The sequence below is a fragment of the Saccostrea cucullata genome, unplaced genomic scaffold (genome assembly GCF_032062105.1).
Source record: "Saccostrea cucullata isolate Sc308-1 unplaced genomic scaffold, CSIRO_AGI_Scuc_v1 ctg32, whole genome shotgun sequence".
NCBI lineage: Eukaryota > Metazoa > Mollusca > Bivalvia > Ostreida > Ostreidae > Saccostrea > Saccostrea cuccullata.
Genome location: NW_026931074.1, coordinates 106,210 through 131,411, shown reverse-complemented (window position 1 = coordinate 131,411; position 25,202 = coordinate 106,210). Strand labels below are relative to the sequence as shown.

The window sequence follows — 25,202 nt, the reverse complement described above, 5'->3', positions numbered from 1 at the left end:
AAAAAATTTAATTTGGAATTTATTTTTATAATTCTGATAATTTAATTGTCAGATTACACAATCAGTTTCCACTTCTCTTACAAGTCCAAATCTCTTTACTCATCAAGCTTGTATTGAGTCTTTAGAAGTGTATCACAAATAAGTCAAGTGCCTTTACTCATCAAGCTTGTATTGAGTCTCTAGAGGTATATCGCAAATAAGTCAAGTCTTAGGACAAGGATCTGTAAATGGATACAGATCAAGGTAGAAAATTAGATTCCTATTCACTTTTAATTTTCCTGTCCATCAAGAAATGAAAGTTTTGTAACTAATTACAGATCTCTTCCCTCATGGTCAGCGACAAATCTCCCTCATCATAGTGGTAAATAGCGCCATCAACTGAAGATATTCATCAGCTCCATCCATCAGGCACTTGTCAACAACCTGGAAATAACAGACAGTTATAAATTACACAGAAATAATACTTGTCAACAACCTGTAAATAAAAGACACTTATCAACAACCTGGATATAACAGACAGTCATAAATTACACAGATATAATACTTGTCAACAACACAGAAATAATACTTGTCAACAACCTGGAAATAACAGACACTTGTCAACAACACAGAAAAAATAATTGTCAACAACCTGGAAATAACTGATACTTGTCAACAACCTGGAAATAACAGACACTTGTCAACAACACAGAAATAACAGACATTTGTCAACAACCTGGAAATAACAAACACTTGTCAACAACCTGGGAATAACAGACACTTGTCAACAACAAAGAAATAATACTTGTCAACAATCTGGAAATAACAGACACTTGTCAACAACACAGAAAAAATAATTGTCAACAACCTGGAAATAACTGATACTGTACTTGTCAACAACCTGGAAATAACATGCACTTGTCAACAACACAGAAAAAAATAATTGTCAACAACCTGGAAATAACAGACATTTGTCAACAACCTGGAAATCAAGACACTTGTCAACAACCTGTAATTAGCAGGCACTTGTCAACAATGCAGAAACAATAATTGTCAACAACCTGAAATTAACATTCTTGTCAATCTAGAAAAAAAAAGTCCCTTGTCAACAACCCGGAAATAACTAACACTTGTCTACCTGGAAGTAACAGACTCTTGCCAACAATGCAGAAATAACAGACACTTGTCAACAATCTGGAAATAATAATTATTGTCAACAACCTTGATATTACAGAAACTTGTCAATCCAGATGTAACAGACACTTGGTAACATAACATCTGTATTGAGGATTCACATATCCAGTGTTTAATTCCATATGCCTAATTCTTCAAAACATAAATGTAGTCATTAATATTAAAGAAAACTTCATAAACTTACAGCGAGTTTCTCACATGTTACAGACTTCTGTTGATCACTGAGGTCTTCTCGTTGTACAATCTTGTCGTGAAGCTGAGTGATTATCTGGGCCGCTGAATGTCCTTCATATATCATCTCCTGAAAATATATACAATGTCATAAGAACAGAACTCTTTATCAAGTTCTATAAATGAATAAATATTTCTGTTCTGGTAGTGTGCATCCCTGGATGGATCATCCATGCAAAAAAAAGGTCACCAGAAAGCAGTTACTTGGGAATGACCTGCTCCAAATATTGAACTTGGTCATTCATCTAGAAAATGAGTATCAGATCCAGAATCTAGAACCTATCTGTTCGTGTTTTCTTATGCATCGTCCATGCAAGTTTGGTAATCACTTGGTTTATAATAGTGTTGTCATGATGATCAATTTATAATTGATGATCGGTCGGAAAGGCTGTCGATTTTAGACAATCGATTGGAGATTTAAACAATCGATTAATCGGTGTATTTCAGCGCATATCTTTTTTTTTTTTTATAGTTTTCTCATTTTTATTTCAAGAACAGGCTCTTGTTATCAAAGTATATATCTTCCAAGTGTTGTCCTTTACTACCTATTTTAAAATACATGTACTTAAAATCTATTTAAAATAAATCATAAGATAATGTAGCTGCAGATCTGTAGCTCTCCGAAAAAAATATATTGATAGACCAGAGAGCTACAGTGCCACCCATTGAAAAAACTGTATATTTATTGCGCACAAAAAAGTGCGCTCGGTTCTCGATTTATTTCTCCATGTTTTTAAAACTGTAATCTCAAAATATTACTAACCGTGTGTTCCTAACATATTCTTTCGCTGTTTCCACAACCAAACTTTTCTCATAATTGTTGTTAATAGTCCTCCTGACCCTGATATCGTAATCATCGAACATTTCGCTTATTTATACTGCCATTTTGGTTTCAAAGATAATTTGGTCCAATATGCTTCGTTCGGATGTCAACTACGAGAGTACTTGATAGAAGATAAAGGAATTTTTTGAAATCTTTCCTTATTTGCAATTGAGGTAAGAATTTGGAAGAATTAATTAAGAACCGAGCGCACTTTTTTGTGCGCAATAAATATACAGTTTTTTCAATGGGTGGCACTGTAGCTCTCCGGTCTATCAAAATATTTTTTTCGGAGAGCTACAGATCTGCAGCTAAAGATAATGATAATTGTTTTTCTAAACTGAAGAAACTAAACTACAGTCAAGGGACATAATTATTCACCACTTCAAAATGGCCACCGAAATTTCACATAGCGCACCTTGGTATTTAGGAGATATATATATATATATAAGTTTTCAGTATTTGGGGGGAATTCACTTTTCATATCATACGAATTCACAAGGATTTGCGATATTAAGTCTTATAACAGTTTAAACTAGAGCAGTAGTTTTCATAACCAATTCTTAAAAAGTTCTTCCCATTGTAAATTGTGAAGGATCCAACAAATAAGGATCCGAGGGGAAATGATAATTTAATACATGTACCCTGACATAATGCGTTATTTCAAGAATGTTGGATCTCAGCCAATAGAGAGCTGCAGATGGGAATAACTCAATAATATACATGACATATATATACATATACATTGAAAATATGTAATAAAACAATATTATTGCTTAAATATTAAATAAAACAATTGCTTAGCAAACAGTTTTATAAAGGACACATTTTGGTCCAAGTTCAGTCTAATTGTTAATGTTACAATCGATCAGAAAGACTCCGGTGAGCTCAAAAGCAGGATAATACTAGAACTGTCCAATCGGGACAAAATACCCCCCGCTGGGTTTTTCAGAAGTAAGTTTTTGTATAATAAAGATATGTATCAAACACGAATTATAAAATTTTTCTTCCAGTGACCTTGAACTTCCCCAAATGACCTTGGGTCAAGGTCATGACACACCCTTGGGTCATGGGCAATCTTTGAGTGAAATAAGAACCTACCAAGTTTATCTATAAGAAAGATATGGACCGTACACGAATTATTAAATTTTTCTTCCAGTGACCTTGAACTTCCCCATATGACCTTGGGTCAAGGTCATGACACACCCTTGGGTCATGGGTAATCTTTGTATGAAATGAAAACCTACCAAGTTTATCCTTAAGAAAGATATGGACCGGACATGAATTATGAAATTTTTCTTCCAGTGACCTTGAACTTCCCCAAATGACCTTGGGTCAAGGTCATGACACACCCTTGGGTCATGGGCAATCTTTGTGTGAAATGAGAACCTACCAAGCTTATCCATAAAAGATATGTGTCAAACATGAATTTTGAAATTTTTCTCCCAGTGACCTTGAACTTCCCCAAATGACCTTGGGTCAAGGTCATGACACACCCTTGGGTCATGGGCAATCTTTGTGTGAAATGAGAACCTACCAAGTTTATCCATAAGAAAGATATGGACCGGACACGAATTATGAAATTTTTCTTCCAGTGACCTTGAACTTCCCCAAATTACCTTGGGTCAAGGTCATGACACACCCTTAGGTTATGAGCAATCTTAATGTGGAGTAGTAGATTCTAATGTCCCTCTGTAAGAAAGATATGGACCGGACACGATTGCACAGACAGACGGACAGACAGACAGACGGACAAGGTGATTCCTATATACCCCCCCAAACTTCGTTTGCGGGGGGTATAAAAATTAATTCCAGATATTTTAGAAGATCTTGTAAATTAAAACCGGATCTGTCAATGCTTACGTTTCCCAGGCCAAGTTATTCCTAATCATGCAAAAATCTGTATTAGGCCTACTGAAATTGTTATTCAAACTGCATATATATTTTAGAATTTCGATCTGTACAATGCACCTTTACTTACATTATTTAAAAATAAAATTTTATATGAAATATAGTGCCTATTTTATGCAAAGGGTTACCGATTCGATTATTGGCAGATGATCAGTTGGTTAGGGTCAAACGATGCTACCGATTAATCGATTCTGATTTTCAACCGATTTGACAACACTAGTTTATAATTATTGTAAATGGATCTGCTTCAAAAACTTAATCCTCCTCAATATGACATCCAGAAACAGGGGTCAGATCCAGCATTCAAAACAAGTCTGATAGTATCCATATATGCATCAATCAAACATGTTTTGTCACCTTGGGGCTTTAAGACATTTATCTGCCCCAAAAACTTATCCTAGTCATTCATCTCAAAAGATGTACTTCATTGTTCAGATCCGGCATCTGAAGTGGGCATTCCTAGATATATCATCCATACATATTTTTATCACCTAAAAATAATATACCTTGTTGAGAATGAACCTGTTCCAAAAATGTTAAAAATCCAAAAAATGTGGGTCAGATCCAGTATCCAAGGTTCGTCTGGTAGAGTGCATCCATTTATGAATCAACCTTGCAAGTTTGAACACAACTAGGAAAGTACTTGGGAACACACTTGTGCAAAACATTAATCTGATCATTCAAAAAATGTAGGTCAGAACCAGCATTTAAAGCATGTCTGGAAGTATTCATCTTATGATGCATCTATCTTGCATTAAGTCACCATAAGGCTTATAGTCACTTGGGAATGGATTTAGCTCAGAAAAATCTGAGGAATGATAAAACTGATGGCCAAAGGATATAGAATGAGCTCATTCAGACATACCTGCACCATCTTTTCTAGTTTTTCATAAGAGTTGGAGTGACAAACTTTGATTAACTGGTCAATTTTATCTTCTTTAATCACCTGTAATCAAAGAAATTCATCATCAATTAAACTGTCCTTTACTTAATTTTTTTCTTCTCATATTTATGCAATAAAATACTTAAAAGAGCCACATCTCTTTACTTGGTCAATCTCATTCTTCAATAGCAGTATCTGAAAAATTATGGCTAAGCTATAATTGAGAAGATTTTTAAAAATTTATTTCTCTATATACACATGTAAAATTTTTATCTCCTATTGAAGCTCAACCCTACAATTTGAACTTGCGCTACCCAATGATGCTTGCACAGTAATACCCATGAAATCTGGTAAACAGCTCTCTGAATCAATTTTTCAACACCCCTAGACCTTTCTCTTATCTGACTTACCTCTGCTAATTAGTAAAAGTCCCCTCCTCTTGGTTCTGATCTGATTATGCCCTGCTATTTGGTAGAACTCCCCAACTTTCCCAGCTCTACTCTGACTTACGCCTGTTATTTGCTAACCCCCTTACCTTTCCAGTCCTGACCTGACTTACCCCGCTATTTGGTAGTGGTCCCCCAGGCTCTGACTTGACCCCGCTATTTGTTAACTCCCTTACCTTCCCAGTCTTGACCTGACTAACCTCTGCTATTGGGTAGATCCCCTCCACCAAGCCCTGACCTGACCTATCCCTGCTATTTGGTAGAGCCCCCCCCCCTGACTTACCCCTCTATTTGGTAGAGCCCCCCTGACCTGACTTATCCCTGCTATTTGGTAGAGCCCCCCCCCCCCCCCCCCCCCCCCCCCCCCCCAGCCCTCCTGACTTATCCCTCTATTTGGTAGAGCCCCCCCCCCCCCGACCTGACTTATACCTGCTATTTGGTAGAGCCCCCCCCAACCTGACTTACCCCTGCTATTTGGTACAGGCCCCCCCTGACCTGACTTACCCCTGCTAATTGGTAGATCCCCTCCCCCAAGCCCTGATCTGACCTACCCTGCTGTTTCGTACACATCCCCCAGGCACTGACTTGACTTACCCCTGCTATTTCGTACACATCCCCCAAGGTAACCTCTTCATCCCCCTTCAGTCTGGCTGCACTCTGTAGGTAGGTGATGGCTTTCCTCATGTCTCCCTCTGAGGTATCCATCAGGGCTTGGATGGCCTAAATAAAGTTAGTATAGGAGTCAGTAAATCAGCAGTTACAGTTGAACTTAGTACATTATCTCAAATTTCGATAAACCAGGGCCGTTCAATATTTTTTGTCCCTTATGGTTTTCATTATAAATTAGATCAGTCGATTTGGGATCTGGTCATCCATGAATGAAGATATCTTTTATTGACATTGTGTCAAAATTTGGAACAAGCCTGTGCAATCTGAAACACACACTTACATTTGCAACTGACCTACCCGAATACACTGGACATCAATTATGGGTAAAACATGAAGTCTGGAGGCACTTGAAATAAGAAGATATATTCTTGCTCGCTGTGTCATTGGTATAGAACGAAATGAAATATATGAAGAAATTGTTCGGATATATGGTGGGTCTGTTATTCCAAAAAAGACAGTTTACAGATGGGTAAGCAAGTTTAAGAGTGGTAGAACACGTGTTTCCGACAACAAACATTCAGGAAGACCACCAAGAGCAGTCACCAAAAGTAATGTTTCCAAAATCCGTGATATTCTTAAGACAGATGCACGACTTACCGTCAAAGAAATAGCAAGACGTGTAGGAATTTCAATGGGCAGTGTTTTGCTATTTTAAAACTAAATTAAAGTACCATAAAATTTGTGCAAGGAGGATTCCACATATTCTTACCAAAGCTCAGAAGATGGGTCATTTACAAAAGTGCCAAAAACTTTTGAAAATGTTTAAAGATATTGACACTAGGAAGCTTAGTCAGATTGTCACAGGTGATGAAACATGGGTCCATTTTTTCCAGCCAGAAAGAAAAGCGAAAAATCAGGTTTAGATTGGAAAGAATGTGGAGAGGCCAACAATTGCAAAAAGAACTCTATACGCAATATTTTTCAACTCAAATGGCTTGGTAATCCAAAATGCAGTCCCACAGGGAAGAAGTGTCACTGGAAATATGTATTCTTCAAGTATACTTCTGAGAATTTATAATTTTTACCAAAAAAGACGACCTAATACCGGTTTGAGAGGCATTAAACTTCTGCATGACAATGCTCCTGCTCATAAAGCAAAAGTTACTAGAGACTATTTACAGCGTCTCAAAGTTGTCAAACTTCCGCATCCTGCATATTCACCTGGTCTTTCTCCTTGTGATTTTTTCTTGTTTCCAAAACTAAAACAAGCTCTCAAAATTTCTGGAAGGCGTTTTTAATCGCGGTCAGCGCTGGGATCAGCTATTTTTCAGTATTTAAGGGGTATACCACAAAAAACTTACAAAAAAGTGTTTTTTTGACTGGATTAAATGACGATCTCTGTATCAAATACAAGGGAGATTACTTTGAGGGAATGCAATAAATGATTTAAATTTTTATTTTGTTTTTGTTGCTGTAATATGGTTTGGACAAAAAATATTGAAAGCCCCTCGTACAATAGCATGGATATGCAAGTGTGAGGGAATTTCTTTACGTATTTACTTGTTATCAATGAAATTACTTCACTATATTCATAATTTGTTATATCTGTATAAGAAATTCATTATTAAATTTATAGAATTGGGGATCCAAGATAACTTCGCAATATCCATGAATTAACAATATCCATGTTCATACTAAACAAGTTTTACTGTATTTACAAGATCTTAATAAAAATAAGGCTACTTAATGAGCTATGTACCTCCTTGTCATAAGCAATGTTTTCTTTATCACAAATCTCTGTCAATCTCTCACTCAGCACTTGGTCTGCTAGGGGTTTAAACCGGAACTTGGCACAGCGGGAGGCTATTGGTTCTATGATCCGACTAACATAATTACAAATCAGGCAGAATCGGGTAGATTTACTTTCTTTCTCCATTGTTCTTCGCAGTGCTGCCTGTAGAAAAAGATCAAATCAATCAGATGCTCTATTCAAAACACTGCAAAATCTACTTTCCCGTAAAATATCACAAAAAATTAAATGCTTCTCTTCAGAGACTTAAATTTATCAATAAATTCCTATTTTTTAAACAATTTTTTTCAAATTTTGAATGAAAAAGGTCTTACAAATATAAATTTCTTATGACTTAGTATCTATTTTTGTGCTTATAGCTCTTCCAGCCACTGATTATAATAGTGACTTTGTACATCTTTTTGTAATTTTAGTTCTGACAGCATTGTGTCCCTTTATGTATCTGTTAATCACTCACCTGAGCTGGGGATGTCATGGAGTCTGCCTCATCCAGGATAATGATTTTAAATGGAGGGCAAGGCTTCCCACTGTTAAAAAAAACTACACTTGTATCTACATAACATCCACGATAATGATTTTAAATGGAGGGCAAGGTTTCCCGCTGTCCAAAAAAACATGAGTAGAAGTTGGTGTACAGTATCTATACAACATCCAGGATAAATGAATGATTTTAAATGGAGGGCAAGACTTCATGGGATAGGTCAAAGTCAGAAAATTTTAAGAGTCAAAGTACTCTCCCCAATATTTATCCTACAACTTCCCCTTGCATTGACTTAATAAACATAGCCTAATAAACCCAAATTCTTGATTTTAACACACTTGAATCTACACTACCAGAGGATGCTTCCACTTGAGTTTCATCTATCCTGGTCCAGTTGTTCTTGAATAGAAAATTTTTACAAAGATTTTTCCTATGTATTCCTATGTATTCCTATGTTAAACTTTGATCCCCCTCTAAGGCCTCACCCTACCCCCAGTGGTTTTGATTTGAACAATCTTGAATCTACACAACCAGAGAATGCTTCCATATAACTCTGACCAATCATGGCTTTGCTGTTCTTAAGAAGATTTTTAAAGATTTTCATATGTATTTCTATGTTAAACTTTGATACACCATTTTGACCCCACCCTACCCGCGGGGGTCATGATTTGAACAAACTGGAATCTACATTACCAGATGATGCTTCCACTTGAGTTTCATCTTTCCTTGCCCAATTGTCCTTGAGAAGAAGCTTTTTAAAGATTTTTTCTATGTATTCCAATGTTAAACCCTATCCCTGGGGGTCATGATTTGAATAAATTTGAATCTGTACTACCTGAAGATACTTCCACATGAATTTCATTTTTCCTGGCCATGTAGTTCTTGAGAAGAAGATTTTAAAACATGCCATTAATTTTTTACTAATCTATAATTATATCCCCTTGGAAAAGGGTGAGGCCCTGCATTTGAATAAACTTGAATCCCCTTTACCCAAGGACACTTTGTGGCAAGTTTGGTCGAAATTGGACAGATGGTTGTTGAGAAGAAGATGAAAATGTGAAAAGTTTATGATGACAACGATGATGAGGAGAACGGAAAAATTTTGATCAGAAAAGGCACAGGTGAGCTAAAAACATGGTAACTGCCTTGAAATATAAATATTAGTTTATATAAAATTGACATCCCTAGTATTAAGTTATACAAAATGTTTTAATTTTATCTTGAAACAAAACTTTTATGTCCTAAAATCCTATCTTACTCTGGTTTTGTTCCACTGGCAGTAGTCTGAGCAAATTTCTTGACTTTCTCTCTGACAACATTAATTCCTCGTTCATCGGAAGCATTCAGCTCCAATACTCGTAACTTCATCATCTCTGTTCTGTAAAGCAACGGCAATGACATAGCAAAAACATATACAGTACATACATAACAACTTTTTTTTTTTACACAAAACAGGACTTTGCAATTTTAAATAGTCTTTATTTCTTCACTGATAGTAACAAAAAAGGTAAACTTTGGAATTTAAAACATCACAGATGTCAACTTCTGTCAAGTTTTCTCTTATCTTGTCACAAATATTCAAACACTCATTTACTGGACTTTTTATATAGATAATTTTTTTCAGCACTAGTTTTTCCAAAGTTTGCAACACATAATCCTGTACTTAATGTAGGGATATTTTTAAAGTGTTGTGTGAGTTAGTGTGTTTCAGACTTGCCACATTTGCATATTTCATGAACCCACCTAGTGCTTCATGAAAAATAGGCCCAAAATGAAGTCTGTGTAATATACACACCAGTAACTTAGAAACATGTTTTATATCTAAATTTAATATAGGCCTATTTTGATATGTTTGAAAGCTTATAGCAAGTGTTTGAATTCCTGGCCTTTCTTATTGCCTCAAATTTTTATACTTTGGCTCAACACCTCTTAATTCTCATTGTGATCTCCCTTTAGCGGTATATTCTCTGTATATGTCTACATGTGAGTATGTACACGTAAATGGCATTCAAATCAATTTCATAGTTAATTAATTAGGAAAAAACACAGCAATAAACAATATAGATTACATAAGCCATTCCTTCACAGGGACATTAACATTTCAAGTGTTGTCAACAGTCTTCAATGTCAATTACAGTTTCCTTGTTTAACAGTTTGAGGTATATATTGAAGATTAATTTGTGCGTGCATGTATTTGTGTGCAAATGCATGGAATTAGAAAAGCCTTCATTAGAAATGATTAACAGTATATTATAAACCAAAATTACGATTCCTAAACTAAGGTGCACAAACTAAACAAGATCATTTTCTAACACTTTGGGGTGTTTCAATTGCACATTATAAACATTCCCCTCACCCCCCTTTTTTTTTAATGAATCAGTATTGTATATAAATTGTGAAGAATCTTTTTTCTGTTGTCTGTGTAATATTCAACATTAAGACAATGAACAATATCTCGTTAAATACCTCTTATTACATGAAATTAAATTTTTTTTTACGAAATATACATTACAAAATACAAATTTTCACACAAATCCATGCTATAGTCTCCAAAAACAGGTCCAGAAAAAATTATGCTTATATGCAGACAGATGTTCCGAGAGGTGGACGTGCTGATTCTAATGACTCTCCCTAGACTTTGTTTGGGGGATATGATCTCTAGAATTAACCTGATGTTGCGTACAGGAATAAGATAGCAGTTATATAAACAGACAGATGTTCCGAGAGGTGGACGTGCTGATTCTAATGACTCTCCCTAGACTTTGTTCGTAGGGGGTATAGGATCTCTAGAATTAACCTGATGTTGCTTACAGGAATCAAATAGCAGTTAGGCTATCTAAATTTAATTCTCTGGTTCTCGGGCCAATTTTCTCCAAAACAGATGCGGGAGGGCGGCATTTTATTTATCATTTTATTGGCAATAAAGTAGATGAGGGAGGTATTTTTTTAATTCTAATTTTCGAATTTTCTGTAACATAAAGGTAATTTTTTTAATCACAGATATACTTTCCATTTCTGGTCAAAATTTCTGCTTTATCCATTGCTTATCAGGGTGTAAACATCGTAGGTAATGTCCTCGAATGTATTTTCAAATGAAGTAGCTAAAATTTCATTGCAAATGGCTACCGGAAGTAATATTTGAATACTAAACTACGAAACAAATGAGGTCGGAATTTTATTTCCGGATTGGTCTCCGCAATACCAACTTTTTATTTTATCAAAAATACAATAAAATTAGCAATGCGGCTACCTCAAAACGGATGCGTGCGGGCCTGAGAACCAGAATTTCAATTTTATATAGCCTTATATAAACAGACAGATGTTCTGAGAGGTGGACATACCGATTCTGATAACTCTCCCTAGACTTTGTTCGTGGGGAGTATAGGATCTCTAGAATTAACCTGATGTTACGTTACATAAACTATTATAATAAGACCTTTTGGTCTGACATTGTCTATAATCCTTACCCAAATAGAGAAACATAGGTAATCAGAGATTACAGAGCTCACCTCAACGAATGTTGTCTTTACGTAAGGCAAAGTCACACAATTAACCAACAAATAGTGTACATTCCAAAAATGAAAATATTTAAGCAATTTTGATCTGATACTTTGAAATAGACCTATATAAAAAATTTAAACTAGTTATTCTTCATGAAAATGTAATCAATATCCAGCATCTGAAGCAAATTTGAGAATTTTCATCTCTTGATGAAAACTATCACCTGTTCACTCAACCGGAAAATGTAGGTCAGATGCAGCATCCGAAGCAAGCCCGGTAGAGTGTATCCTTAGATGTATCATCCATGCAAGTTTGGTCAACATAGGGCTTATAGTTACTTGCAAATGAAACATGCACCAAAAACTTTAACCTGTTCACTCAACCGGAAAATGTAGGTCAGATTCAGCATCCGAAGCAAGTCCAGTAGTATGCATCCTTAGATGTATCATACATGCAAGTTTGGTCAACATAGGGCTCATAGTTACTTGCAAATGAAACATGCACCAAAAACTTTAACCTGTTCACTCAACCGGAAAATGTAGGTCAGATTCAGGATCCGAAGCAAGCCCAGTAGTATGCATCCTTAGATGTATCATACATGCAAGTTTGGTCAACATAGGGCTCATAGTTACTTGCAAATGAAACATGCACCAAAAACTTTAACCTGTTCACTCAACCGGAAAATGTAGGTCAGATTCAGCATCCGAAGCAAGACCGGTATTATGCATCCTTAGATTATCATCCATGCAAGTTTGGTAAACATAGGTCTTATAGTTACTTGGAAATGAAACATGCACCAAAAACTTTAACCTGTTCACTCAACCGGAAAATGTAGGTCAGATTCAGCATCCGAAGCAAGTCCAGTAGTATGCATCCTTAGATGTATCATACATGCAAGTTTGGTCAACATAGGCTTATAGTTACTTGGAAATGAAACATGCACCAAAAACTTTAACCTGTTCACTCAACCGGAAAATGTAGGTCAGATTCAGCATCCGAAGCAAGCCCAGTATCCTTAGATGTATCATACATGCAAGTTTGGTCAACATAGGGCTCATAGTTACTTGCAAATGAAACATGCACCAAAAACTTTAACCTGTTCACTCAACCGGAAAATGTAGGTCAGATTCAGCATCCGAAGCAAGACCGAAAGTATGCATCCTTAGATGTATCCTCCATGCAAGTTTGGTCAACATAGGGCTTATAGTTACTTATAAAATGAAACCTGCACCAAAAACTTTAACCTGTTCACTCAACCGGAAAATGTAGGTCAGATTCAGCATCCGAAGCAAGCCTGGTTGTATCCATCCTTAGATGTATCCTCCATGCAAGTTTGGTCAACATAGGGATTATACTTACTTGGAAATGAAACCTACACCAAAAACTGCACCAAAAATGTTAACCTGCTCCAAAAACATTAACCTGGTCATTCCTCTGCTGAAATTGCAGCATCTGAAACTTTGACTGGTACAATGAAACACACTAGAACCATCTTCCATGCATGTCTAATCAATATAGGACATAGAAGTACTTAAAAAGAAAACTGCTCCAAAAAACTTAACCTTAACCTGGGACGCCGACACAGACGCCGACACCGACGCCAACACCGACGCCGAGGGTATTACATAAGCTCCCCCAACTTCGTTGAGGTGAGCTAAAAACAGAAAGCATATAAAATATTATAGTATAAAGGTCCCTAGTATAACCTACTGTTGTATACAGAAATCCTTACCCAAACAGAGATCGAGCTGCGGCCAGGATGGTGGACGTTTTACCAGTTCCCGGTGGTCCATAGAACAACAGATTCGGAAGCTAAACAAACCATGGAGAAAATTGATAAATTATAAGACAAATATGGCACCTAGAAATTTATTCCTTTAATTTATTGTTTGAAAAAAAAAACTGATAAATAATTCAACATTATCTTATCTAGCATCATAAAATGCAATATTTATACATAATATTATCAACTCAAAGAGACCTATAGCAATACAATTTTACAGGGTTGTTGGAGAACTTACATCTGATCCTTCTAGAGATTTTTTAAGGACAGCTACGACCTCATCCTGATAAGCTACGTCATCAACGGAACGTGGACGACTAAAAATGGAATATACATTATAAATTTTTATCAATATCATGACTGTAAATTTAAACGTGACTGAAAAAACAAGTACTTTTTTCGTTCTTTCCAACAAAATTGTGTTAATATACTGAAATTCTCCCTCGATCATTTTTATTTATGTAGTATCATAATGATTGAATTACTATTTTTCAACCCATGGAATGTGCTTCTGTTTTCCCTTCCCAACTTTGTCTGATGTTTCCGGTGTTTTGGCATCTTTTGATGTTGTTCCTGCTTCTCGTGGTTTAAAAAATGGGTGCATTTTCTGAAAAAAAAAATGCATTAATTTTTAAAAAGTTGAATAATGCATCAAAATGACAATTTATATACATATTTGTTTGTTTACCAGATTAAAAAAAATTCAAATTTAGCTTTAAATTATCAAGCAATTCAAAATACGAAAATTCCTTTCTATCAAAATTTCTGTTCTCAAGTTACTCATTAAATTGATGATTAAAATTTAAATAAATATAAACATAACATGAAAGTTTTTAAGGACCCTCATTACACTGCACACTGTGGCATTAACTGAGACCCTTTAACAGGTCAACTAAATTAATAAATGAAAAGAAACAAATACAGTTTATCAATCAATTAAACCAGGTTGAGACCACTCGCCCAAATGGGATAAAAAAGTCCATCCCAAATGGAATATAAAGAACGAGGGTGCTTTTGATTGGCAATCGGCAGGAATCTTGGCATAATTGAAAAGTGAAAATTTTATCGACATATCACATGAAATTTTAACGACATATCACATGAAATTTTAATATTATTTTAATTTAACAGGTTCCTGTGCAACAAGAAAGGAAAATATTTTCCCGAAATTGAGCTCTGATTTGCTAAAAAATAACTTGAAAATTGGCCAGATCAGACATTTGGTACAAAATGGTACATTTTTAAACACGTTTTTAAGAACTTTTTCTATCTCTGGGTCTTCTCTCCATGATTTTGAAACGTTATTTGTGTGTATTTTAATTCAAAGAAACGAATACACTTTTTTAAAACCAGAAGTCTCTGTCGAGACTGTAGCTCTACTGGTTTATACTTAAAACAAAGGAAGAGAAAAGTAGCAGTTGGGACTTGAGACTTTAAATCAGCAATAAATAGAAAAATGATCCTTGCCACTCATCAAAAATAAAAACCAATGCACAGAATTATGTATCTTAGTATAGTCTACTTGTGTGCCAAGTTATACTGAAATCAGACCAAAACTGCAGGAGGAGTAGCATTTTGAAAGAATTTCACAGAAATTTCTATTTTTAGCCGGGCTTATTGCTCAAAGAGCAATTGCCGGCTTATGGGATCCTGTTCAAGGCAGGATGTTGACCCCATAGTCGCCATTTTAAAGTTACGTGCAAAAATATAGTTCTTACTTTCAACCGCTTTTGAGATAATACAAACGCTAAATAAAGCAACAAAAAAAACGAAGTTTTATCTATATAAAATAAACATTAGTAGTAATGACTTTGAAAACTTCATAAATCAAAGAACATAGTTCATTAGGATTTTGATAATCAGTGTTACCGTAGTTCTCTACACATACGAGGTAAAGCAGGAGAGGGAACCAGACTGGCCTGTTTGTTTACATTCAGCTGCGGTACCAGATTAATTCTGATTCTGACAAAATCGGACCGTGGTATTAGGATTGAAAAACTCACTGTCAGTATCTTATCATTTATATAAATAGTTTTAAAATAATTTTTTCATCAGAATATAAACGTGATTCATGTAAAAAATCCATTCTACTCTGTAAATGAGCCCGGCTCTCTGTACTTCTGAGTACTTTGATTAGTAACCATGGCAACATTGTTCATTGAAATCAAAAACCGATGCACAGAATTATGTATCTTAGTGTAGTCTACTTGTATGCCAAGTTATATCAAAATCAGACCAAAACTGTAGGAGGAGTAGCATTTTGAAAGAATTTCACAGAAATTTCTATTTTTAGTAACCACGGCAACACCGTTTATCGAAATCAAAAACCGATGTACAGAATTATGTATCTTAGTGTAGTCTACTTGTGTGCCAAGTTATACTGAAATTGGACCAAATCTGTAGGAGGAGTAGCATTTTGAAAGAATTTCAAGGAAATTTCTATTTTTAGTAACCAAGGCAACACCGTTCATCGAAATCAAAAACCGATGCATAGAATTATGTATCTTAGTGTAGTCTACTTGTGTGCCAAGTTATAATGAAATTGGACCAAAACTGTAGGAGGAGTAGCATTTTGAAAGAATTTCACAGAAATTTCTATTTTTAGTAACCATGGCAACATCGTTTATCGAAATCAAAAACCGATGCACAGAATTATGTATCTTAGTGTAGTCTACTTTTGTGCCAAGTTATATTGAAATCAGACCAAAACTGTAGGAGGAGTAGCATTTTGAAAGAATTTCACAGAAATTTCTATTTTTAGTAACCACGGCAACACCGTTCATCGAAATAAAAAACCGATGCACAAAATTATGTATCTTAGTGTAGTCTACTTTTGTGCCAAGTTATATTGAAATCAGACCAAAACTGTAGGAGGAGTAGCATTTTGAAAAATTGTTTACACAGACAGATAGACAGACAGACGGACGGACGACGGACGCATTACTATCGCATAAGCTCTTCTGGTCTCTGACCAGTAAAGCTAAAAATGGAAAGAAGACCCAGAGACCACGAAAAATGAACTTTTCCCAAAAAAATCCAAATGTGTGAATGTGGTGCTTCTTTGTCCTTTTAAAATCATCTGTATATGTGTAGCGGTGATAGCTCAGTAAGTTGGACTACCTGTTCAGTGCACTCTAAGTGAAAAGTTTTTGGTTCGAGCCTGGCATCGGGCGTTAATTTTTTTTTTCATGCAAACAACCATTTATTTTGTCAGTTTCGTTTTATGTACTGATGTATTAAAACTTTTAATTAGATAAATTTTGGTTCAGTTTGGTTCTCCAGCGAAATCAAGTCTAATCTTCTGTTCTATAATGTACATGTACACGAATCATACATCTATGCATTAAATGTTTTAGGTGTTTATTTTTTGTGAAACATTACTATGTTAAAGTACCCCCTAGGAAAAACGGACATAAATGTTACAATTTCACAAGGACTTTCAAACTAAATGCAAAAAAAAACCTACGGACGTGTTTGTAAAATATGACCAGCTATGTTCAGCCAACCAAATCATGGACATTTAAACCATCAATGTTTCGTACAAATGATTCCTGCAGATCACTCGCCAAATGGGCCCACCTTCTTTACAGTGCAAAAAATGAAAATTTTTATTTTGGCTATAAATTTCTTAAATCTGCATCAGGACACTTGTAAAGGAATAACGTAAGGTTGACAAGTTTTTCTGTATGCCAACTGTTTAGAAGATTGATCCCTCGGAAGTTCCATAACTTCTTGGGGATCAATCAGGTCTGGTACAATCACTAGATTTAGCTTCATAGCTTGATTTACCTACCTCAGGTAGCTTTATTTAGCTACCAAATCAATTTATTTATATAAAAAAGCATTTTTCTCAGGATGTGCAGAAAATCTCATTTGATTCAGTGATGATTCAATGATCATTTTCAACTTTGAATTCATCTGAAAACAATTCAGTAAAAATCACTGTTGAAGAAATGTCTTTTTCTGCGCAATTGCAATCAAATTAAGTTCTGAAAGTTTTGGGGCTATGTATGACAATTGGAACAGTTACTCCTTGAATGAAATGACAAAGAAGTCCAGTTCCTGTTAACACGATTAAAGGTTGGTAATTATTCAGTACAATGTGAAGTAATCATACTCAGTCATGCCTCACCGCACCCAATAGAGAGGACAGTTAACCAAACAATGGAAATAGATCTACATGTTTTGCTCCAAATTGTCCAAATACAGCAATGTTTAAACTATCTCTGCTTTGGATTGTTTTTTTTGATCAACAGTAAACAGATACAATTTCTTCGATTTGAACTCATCTCGCTGAATCGACCCAAAAAGAACGGAAGTTGACATGGTTGCATTGTAACGACGCAAGGGCGATAATCGTGGTATAGCAATTTTATAGCGCGCTTTTAAATTATGTAACAAATTACTTATATATTAAATGAGTCTTCCCAATGACAATTTAGCCTGTGAAACCAAACTTTAGCCCGTATTTATCATTTTTCACTGTCTTTTTCTTGTCAGTAAACATTTTTCTCCGCGAAGCTAGAAATCCTTGGGTGTTACCATTCGCTTTCGATTACCCTCTGAGTTTTCCCTATACAATCATTATCTGCCCTTGTAATTTTGTCAACTTCTGTTCTTTTTGGGTCGATTCAGCAAGATGAGCTCAAATCAAAGAAATTGTATTCCGTTTACTGTTGATTAAACGCGTGTTCACGACTGACAATCGCATCAACATTTAGGAAAATCATCACTGTAGGGGACAGAGCCATGATACCGAAATAAATTAAAGGCTTAGAGTCCAAAAATAGGCGCTGAAGTGGGCGGGGGTATTTTTTCCAAGATGGGAGCTTGCGTCCCTTATAGAGTTTATGTATATAGGTGTGGTACGTCTTTTTTAAATGTGGTTTTTCTTGCCTAAAAGTGTCAGGATCTTTATTTTAACAACTTTTGAGTGTATTTAAAGAAGATGAAAAAATTTTTAAATTTATTTTACATTTAACAATCCGGAAGACAAGCCCATATGGGCACTTTAGTAAAAAAAAAAGCCATCAATATTTCTGTTCACATTTTCCTGTGGGTTGTTTTAAGATTATTATAAGAACACATTGATAGTTAAAAATAGATAAGCTTTGTACATCTTATATCTTCATAAAATATACTCTTCTCAATATATGAAACACATTCTGCTTAGTGGATCCTTCACTGAAAAAATCTCTACTTTCTCTAGTGAACTTACTCTTTGCAGTAACAATAACTATCTTACTATGGTTATTTCCCGCCAGATAATAAACAGGAAGTGTAGACTTTTAGTGTTTTCAACTACAGAAGAGTTCCACAATAATGTCAATACCTGAAAAGATACAGGAGCCGAAAAACGTCGATCTATCGGCGGCAGGCCGAGGTGTATGGCTGGTCAAGGTGAGCATAGGTTGAATGGACAATAAATAATACAATTTGTTTGACTTCAAAGCATATTCTTATGACAGTGTATAGGTTTTGGGTATGAAAGCATAAAATCAGGTCCAGCATATTCTCTTGATTTAGATATAGTTTGAAATAGTTATGTGGCGGCCAGACGGTTTCGATCTACGTTGACCAGATAGCTTGGTTGGAAGAGCAACTGACTTGAGATTCATTGGGACCCGGGTTCGAATCCTGGTTTGGTCCTTCACATTTTTCTCCTCTCCGGTTACTTTTGATGCCTGAATGTGTGGGGGTCAGCCAGGTTCAATCATCGCCGGTGGCCGGATAGCTCAGTCATTAGAGCATCTGACCAGATATTCAGGGGACCTGGGTTTTGAATCCTGGTTTGGTCACAGGCACCTGAATTTTTATCAATAAGTCGCTAATTAAGCCAAATATTGAAAAATTCTACCCCCTCTATACCGTAAATCTGGAAATTTTTACTGTAGATAAATTTTTAGCAAATTTGCGCATGCATTGCATTCGCAAAAATATTTTTCTTAAAAATAAATCAACATGTGAAGAATTTTTTTCTGAGAACTCGTGTCTTTTTTAACTCAGTGAATAGGCGTCGGTAAGCACTGGTCATTTTTAAAAGAAACCTGTTTACACTAGTCTACTATATAACTACAAGTTAATTACCCGTGCGTGTAAATTGTCCTCATTATATGCAATATCGTCGGATGATTAGACAAGCACTGAGGCGGTATGCCCCTTTTTAATTATTTTCATCAATTAATTTGCCAATAAAGAGAGAACTGTCTTTTTATCTAACCGTGTATCAACACGGGCGATAACTTAAACTCAGTGTATTTACTAGAAAGTTCCAAATGTAAACGCGGCGTGTAAATTTTAGGTGAGAAAAAAAAAACAAACGTTGAGAAAATTAGTTATATTTTTTCTTCATTTGGATTATTCTTTAGGTTAAAAGGCAACCTCTAAATGTTTGTTATAATTGATTTAGATCTTTTTTCAGTGCAAATCCTTTTGTATTTTTATCAAAATTGTTCAGCTTTTGCAATCGCTTGACGTTTCGAGTATATTGATGGTATTCCTAAGGTTGTGTCTGTAATAATTATTCATTAAAAAAATCATATACCGTAGTTTTTTTTATTACGGTATATGATTTTTAATAAATAATTATTACACGCCGGGAGCAAGTCCCTGTGTTCTAACTGGGCATATTATTTGAAACATAACCTGTTATGAAAATCTTCAGTGATTTTTATTTTTAGCACCAGTGACAATTCGCAAAAATTTGAAGCGTAAAAATTAATCAACAGCTTTTTGACCCAAATTCGCAAAAATAAAACGACGTAAAAATTTCCAGATTTACGGTATATAAATACACAAGGTGTGCAACGCCATTTTGACCCCCTCCTCGATTCAGGCTTGAATTTAACACATAAATTGGATATGCCTACCGGTTTGCGTGTAGCATTGGGTTCAAATATGATATTTCTCGCTATACATTTCTTCCTAAAGTTTAAATCCAACGTGTTTATAATGCTAACAACTAAAATTCAAGCAAACTTCGAATTTCGTCCCAAAGCCCAATCGCCATCAGCTGACGTCACGGAAATTTAATCTCTACACCAAATGCTCTAATATATAAACTTTTTAATACAGCAATTATATATTTAATTTATTGACAAACAAAAAAAGGAAATGATAAAATATCAAAGGATTATATTGTTTGTTATCCTTGATTTTATTTAACATATGTTTGATTAATTTATATATTAGAGCATTTGGTGTATATGATAGTTCACCTTGACCAGGAAACTTAAAGGAGCTTTTGTGTAGAATTGAGGGAACCGTTCCTATGCTGGATCTTTACATTTTCCCCTATTTTATGTTGTGCTGTGTGTCATGCGTTGACTCTCGACAGAAGAAAGAGACTGGGATATTTAATGTCTTGTTTAATATAAAGTAAAGCTTTTTAAGTTTGGAACCTGGAAGATGCTATTTTTTATCAATGGAATTATGAGTAGGAAGTTGTTTTGCCTCTTTGTACATCTCACTTGTTCTTCGTATTATATAAGTATATTGTAGGTTTCTAAAAATTTACACCTCACATATTCTTTGTAGGCTCATATATATTTAAATCTCACTTGTTCTTGACTTCTATTTTGTAGGTTCCAAAATATTTACAGGAAAGATGGGAAAAAAACAAAACAGGAAAGACAGAAGTGGGAAAAATGAGAATCACTCGATCCAAGTATGCACTGATAATTCATGTAGCTAGTGAAATGAGTCGAGTTCAAACTCCAGTTTAGTTATACATACTGGGTTTATAGAACTGGTACATGTAATGGGTTTTGACATCTCAGAAAACCATATTTAGACAATCCAAAATTTATTTTTTTCATGAAAGATGCCTTATTTAGGAATGAGGGCATTGAAAATGTATGAACACAACAATGCTCACTCAAAAAATCATTTGACATGAAGTAAAACAGTAACTTGTTTTTTGATATCTAGATTTCCCGGACAGAAGCCCAAGGTGACCTTCACAATCGATGAGGAGGTAGCCAAGGGATCCCCAGGGGAGATGCCCATCCCTCAGGACCATAACATGATTCTGACCGGTCTGGGTAACCAGAATTTGGTCGTGTTCTCCCAGACTCCTGTCACAGTCAAACAAGGTACCAGATTGTCCTCTCTTACTGCATTCATCATACAGTGAAACTTGTCTAATTCAGATGGTGTGTATACCAAAATCTTATCTAATGCAATGTTAATTTTCACTGCCTTTCAGTAAATTTAATTATTTAAAATGTTTTCTATTTGATGCAACCAGTGATGTCTGGTTAAGAAAAGTTTAACAGTATTATAATTAACACTTTATTTATTAAGGATTTTCAGACGTCAATATGCAAATTGACATGATCACAGTATTAAATTGTCTAATAAAAGATTGAAGAAATTAAACTATTAAACTTTTAAAGTGTGAAGTAGTAAAGCTTTGAAAATGTCAATGAAAGAAAAAAAACTTTAAAAGTGTTAAGTGGTCAAATTATGAAACTATTGCAGGGCTTAAACTTAACACTTGCCCACTCGCAATTTGTGAGTGAAATTTGGTGTGGGCTCATAAAATTTATAACCTGCTTGCCCACATGCCCAATAAAAATTCTGCAGGGTGCCTTATTCATTCCCAGTGTCCTCACTGAAAAACATACATTTTCCACAGGTTTTTGATTTAAAACTCCCAACCAATGAAATAAATCACGGCAGCATGGTCCTATTGTTGTAAACTATTCCATTTTGATCTTTTCCATTTAATAGTAAATACATGATTTGTGAAATCCCTAAAACGAACGTCTTTTTATCCTAGTCAGAATTTCCTCCATTCCTCTGTACATGAGAGATATTAAATTTTGATAACTCCCAACTACTCAGTCATATGACTATAGTAAGTGTTTTTACTTATTTCAGATACGTTGCAGTTGAAACATTTAACCTAGAAAATCTTATTTAGGAGTCATTGTCACTTCATAAGTTGAAGGAGCAAATACATGTATATATGAAGGGGGCTACACCCTGTATTCTAAGCATAAAATTATAGCTATTTTTTTGGTACCAGGTACTTTATAAATTGCATGATCTGTAGTCATACATTTTAAGCTCACCTGTGCAAGTGAGCTTTTTGAAATAGTGTCGTTAATCCATCTAGCTGACTATGTGTGTTGTTGTTTTTAAGTCCATCTAACTGTTTGTTAGCGGTTCCAGACACCTCACCGAAAGACAGGTCACCGACAAAAGTAAAATTCACCAACGCGTGCAAATTCGGCGAATGGACAGTTCACCGACAATAGTGTCGGTGAGTACTATTGTCGGTGAGTAGAAATTCACGGACAGTGTTTTAATAATAATTATGAGATGTGTTAAATATTTCATCTATTCCATAAACATAATCAGAGATTTGTGAAAAAAAAACGTCTATTTTTCTTTGTCTTTTTTTGTATATCCATCATTGTTGGTCTAGCGCATACGGATTGCTTCTCGTGAATCCGAGCAAGGTCACAGGACAGCAATATTGGGTAAAGTTTTTGATTTAGTGAAAAAAATATTTGAAAATGAATAAAAACGTTTATTCACATACACAATTTTCTCCAAATATTTGTTAAATTTCCATGTTTTATATATTCGGTCGTTGATGTGTCTGTCGGTGACCCTTCTTTCGGTGACTTGTCGTATCGGCGAGTTTTATGGTGTCGGTGAAAAAAGTGTGGGCGAGTTGTCGTTTGGTGTGTTGTCTTTCGGTCACCTGTCATAGACCCGTTTGTTAGCCTAGCTGTTTCCTTAGGCTGCACAGCATTATGGGAAGGCCAGGGAAACAGGCTAACTGTCGGTATACATATATTTTAAACTGTCCACATCTTTAATGTTTTAAAAAAATGTTTCAGGTGAGCGTTGTGGCCCAAGGACCTCATGTTAATGAACTAATGTGTGTGATTTGTAAGTGAAATATATGCAAAAAATGATTTAATGCAATGGGTTTCAGAGTGTTTTCTTACCAATAAAACTAAATAATTTTTTTGGTGTATTGGAAAATATTGTTAATTTATGAAAGACTTAAGCAAATCTTGATTTTTATCAAGTTATATTATATGTGTTTCATTTCAGAATCCAGCACAGGATCTGTTGATGTTGTGGCATCAGGTAGGACAATTCTCAGTACAGCTTACACATCTAGATAGAGGATACAAGTCTATAAGTGTACAAGTCAGAAAAAACAATGCAATTCTTTATAAAGTATAAATGTAGCACAATTATACATAATTTAGCTACAATTCTACAAGAAGCTATTACTTTAAACTGCAGGTACAATTTACACTACTGGGGTTAGGGATAAGGCTAGGGTTCAGTCTGACTAAAGCCAGCCTCTACTATTCACTTCGCCCTACAAACAAAGTGAAGCAGTAGGAGCTGGCTTTAGTCAGACTGGGATAGGGTTAAGAACCTAACCCTAACCCAACACAAGTTTACATTTTATAAAATGAATTTCACGTTAGAACAGTTCAAGTCACGTGTATCATTCTGAAATCAAATGCATTCCTACATATACAATCCAACAGGGTACATGCACATTTCTAAAGTTACATGAACAAAATTCTACAACTGATATGTGAAGCATGTACAATCCTACAGGTGACTTACAATCCTACAGGTGACTTACAATCCAACAGGTGACATGCACAATCCTACAACTGACATGTACAATCCTACAGGTGACATGTACAATCCTACAGGTGATATGTACAATCCTACAGGTGATATGTACAATCCTACAGGTGACTTACAATCCAACAGGTGACATGCACAATCCTACAACTGACATGTAACCCTACATGTACCCTACAGGTGATATGTACAATCCTACAAGTTTACATTTTATAACAGGTGACATGCACAATTACAACTGACACATGTTGTACAATCCTACACAGTTCAAGTCACATGTATCATTCTGAAATCAAATGCATTCCTACATATACAATCCAACAGGGTACATGTACATTTCTACAAGTTACATGAATACATGTACAATTCTACAACTGATATGTACACCCTTACAGGTGATGTTTATTTCTACAGGTTACATGTACAATCCTACAGGTGACTTACAATCCTACAGGTGACTTACAATCCTACAGGTGACATACAATCCTACAGGTGACATACAATCCTACAGGTGACAATACAATCCTACAGGTGACTTACAATCCTACAGGTGACATACAATCCTACAGGTGACATACAATCCTACAGGTGACATACAATCCTACAGGTGACATACAATCCTACAGGTGACATACAATCCTACAGGTGACATACAATCCTACAGGTGACATACAATCCTACAGGTGACATACAATCCTACAGGTGACATACAATCCTATAGGTGACTTACAATCTTACAGGTGACAATACAATCTTACAGGTGACATACATTCCTACAGGTGACATGCACCATCCAACAAATTTCAGTAAGTACCACTCTTGAACAGGTTACATGTACAATTCTGATTTCAAGTACATATGCACAAGTTACATATACACTTATTGTGAAAGGAACAAAGAAAAGGAAGCAAGGACACGGAAA

At 35.4% G+C, this 25,202-nt stretch overlaps 2 protein-coding genes across 4 annotated transcripts in view; one reads left to right on the top strand and one right to left on the bottom strand.

The window, feature by feature from the left end:
* Nucleotides 1–76: 76 nt before the first annotated feature.
* Nucleotides 77–24,354, bottom strand: LOC134231326 (replication factor C subunit 4-like). 3 transcript variants are annotated; one of them, XM_062713270.1, is made up of 11 exons: nucleotides 24,326–24,354; nucleotides 14,134–14,255; nucleotides 13,887–13,965; nucleotides 13,598–13,677; nucleotides 9,623–9,742; nucleotides 8,341–8,410; nucleotides 7,833–8,027; nucleotides 6,059–6,184; nucleotides 5,001–5,081; nucleotides 1,358–1,474; nucleotides 77–423 (listed from the first exon to the last, which is right to left on the bottom strand). In XM_062713270.1, exons 1-11 carry the CDS (start codon nucleotides 24,332–24,334, stop codon nucleotides 334–336), a joined length of 1,089 nt encoding a protein of 362 aa, XP_062569254.1. In that variant the 5' UTR covers nucleotides 24,335–24,354; the 3' UTR covers nucleotides 77–333. The 3 variants fall into 3 exon arrangements, with proteins under 3 accessions (XP_062569254.1, XP_062569256.1, XP_062569255.1); XM_062713272.1 differs by lacking the exon at nucleotides 24,326–24,354 and adding an exon at nucleotides 18,894–19,008 and having other exon boundaries at nucleotides 78–423; XM_062713271.1 differs by lacking the exon at nucleotides 24,326–24,354 and adding an exon at nucleotides 18,867–18,989 and having other exon boundaries at nucleotides 78–423.
* Nucleotides 18,935–25,202, top strand: part of LOC134231329 (general transcription factor IIF subunit 2-like) — a 43,970-nt gene continuing 37,702 nt past the window's right edge. Inside the window, exons 1-4 of the mRNA XM_062713279.1 lie at nucleotides 18,935–19,048; nucleotides 21,232–21,314; nucleotides 21,578–21,741; nucleotides 23,723–23,758. Coding sequence (XP_062569263.1) covers nucleotides 18,971–19,048; nucleotides 21,232–21,314; nucleotides 21,578–21,741; nucleotides 23,723–23,758 — 361 coding nt within the window. The 5' untranslated portion in view covers nucleotides 18,935–18,970. The remainder of the gene's footprint in view (nucleotides 19,049–21,231; nucleotides 21,315–21,577; nucleotides 21,742–23,722; nucleotides 23,759–25,202) is intronic.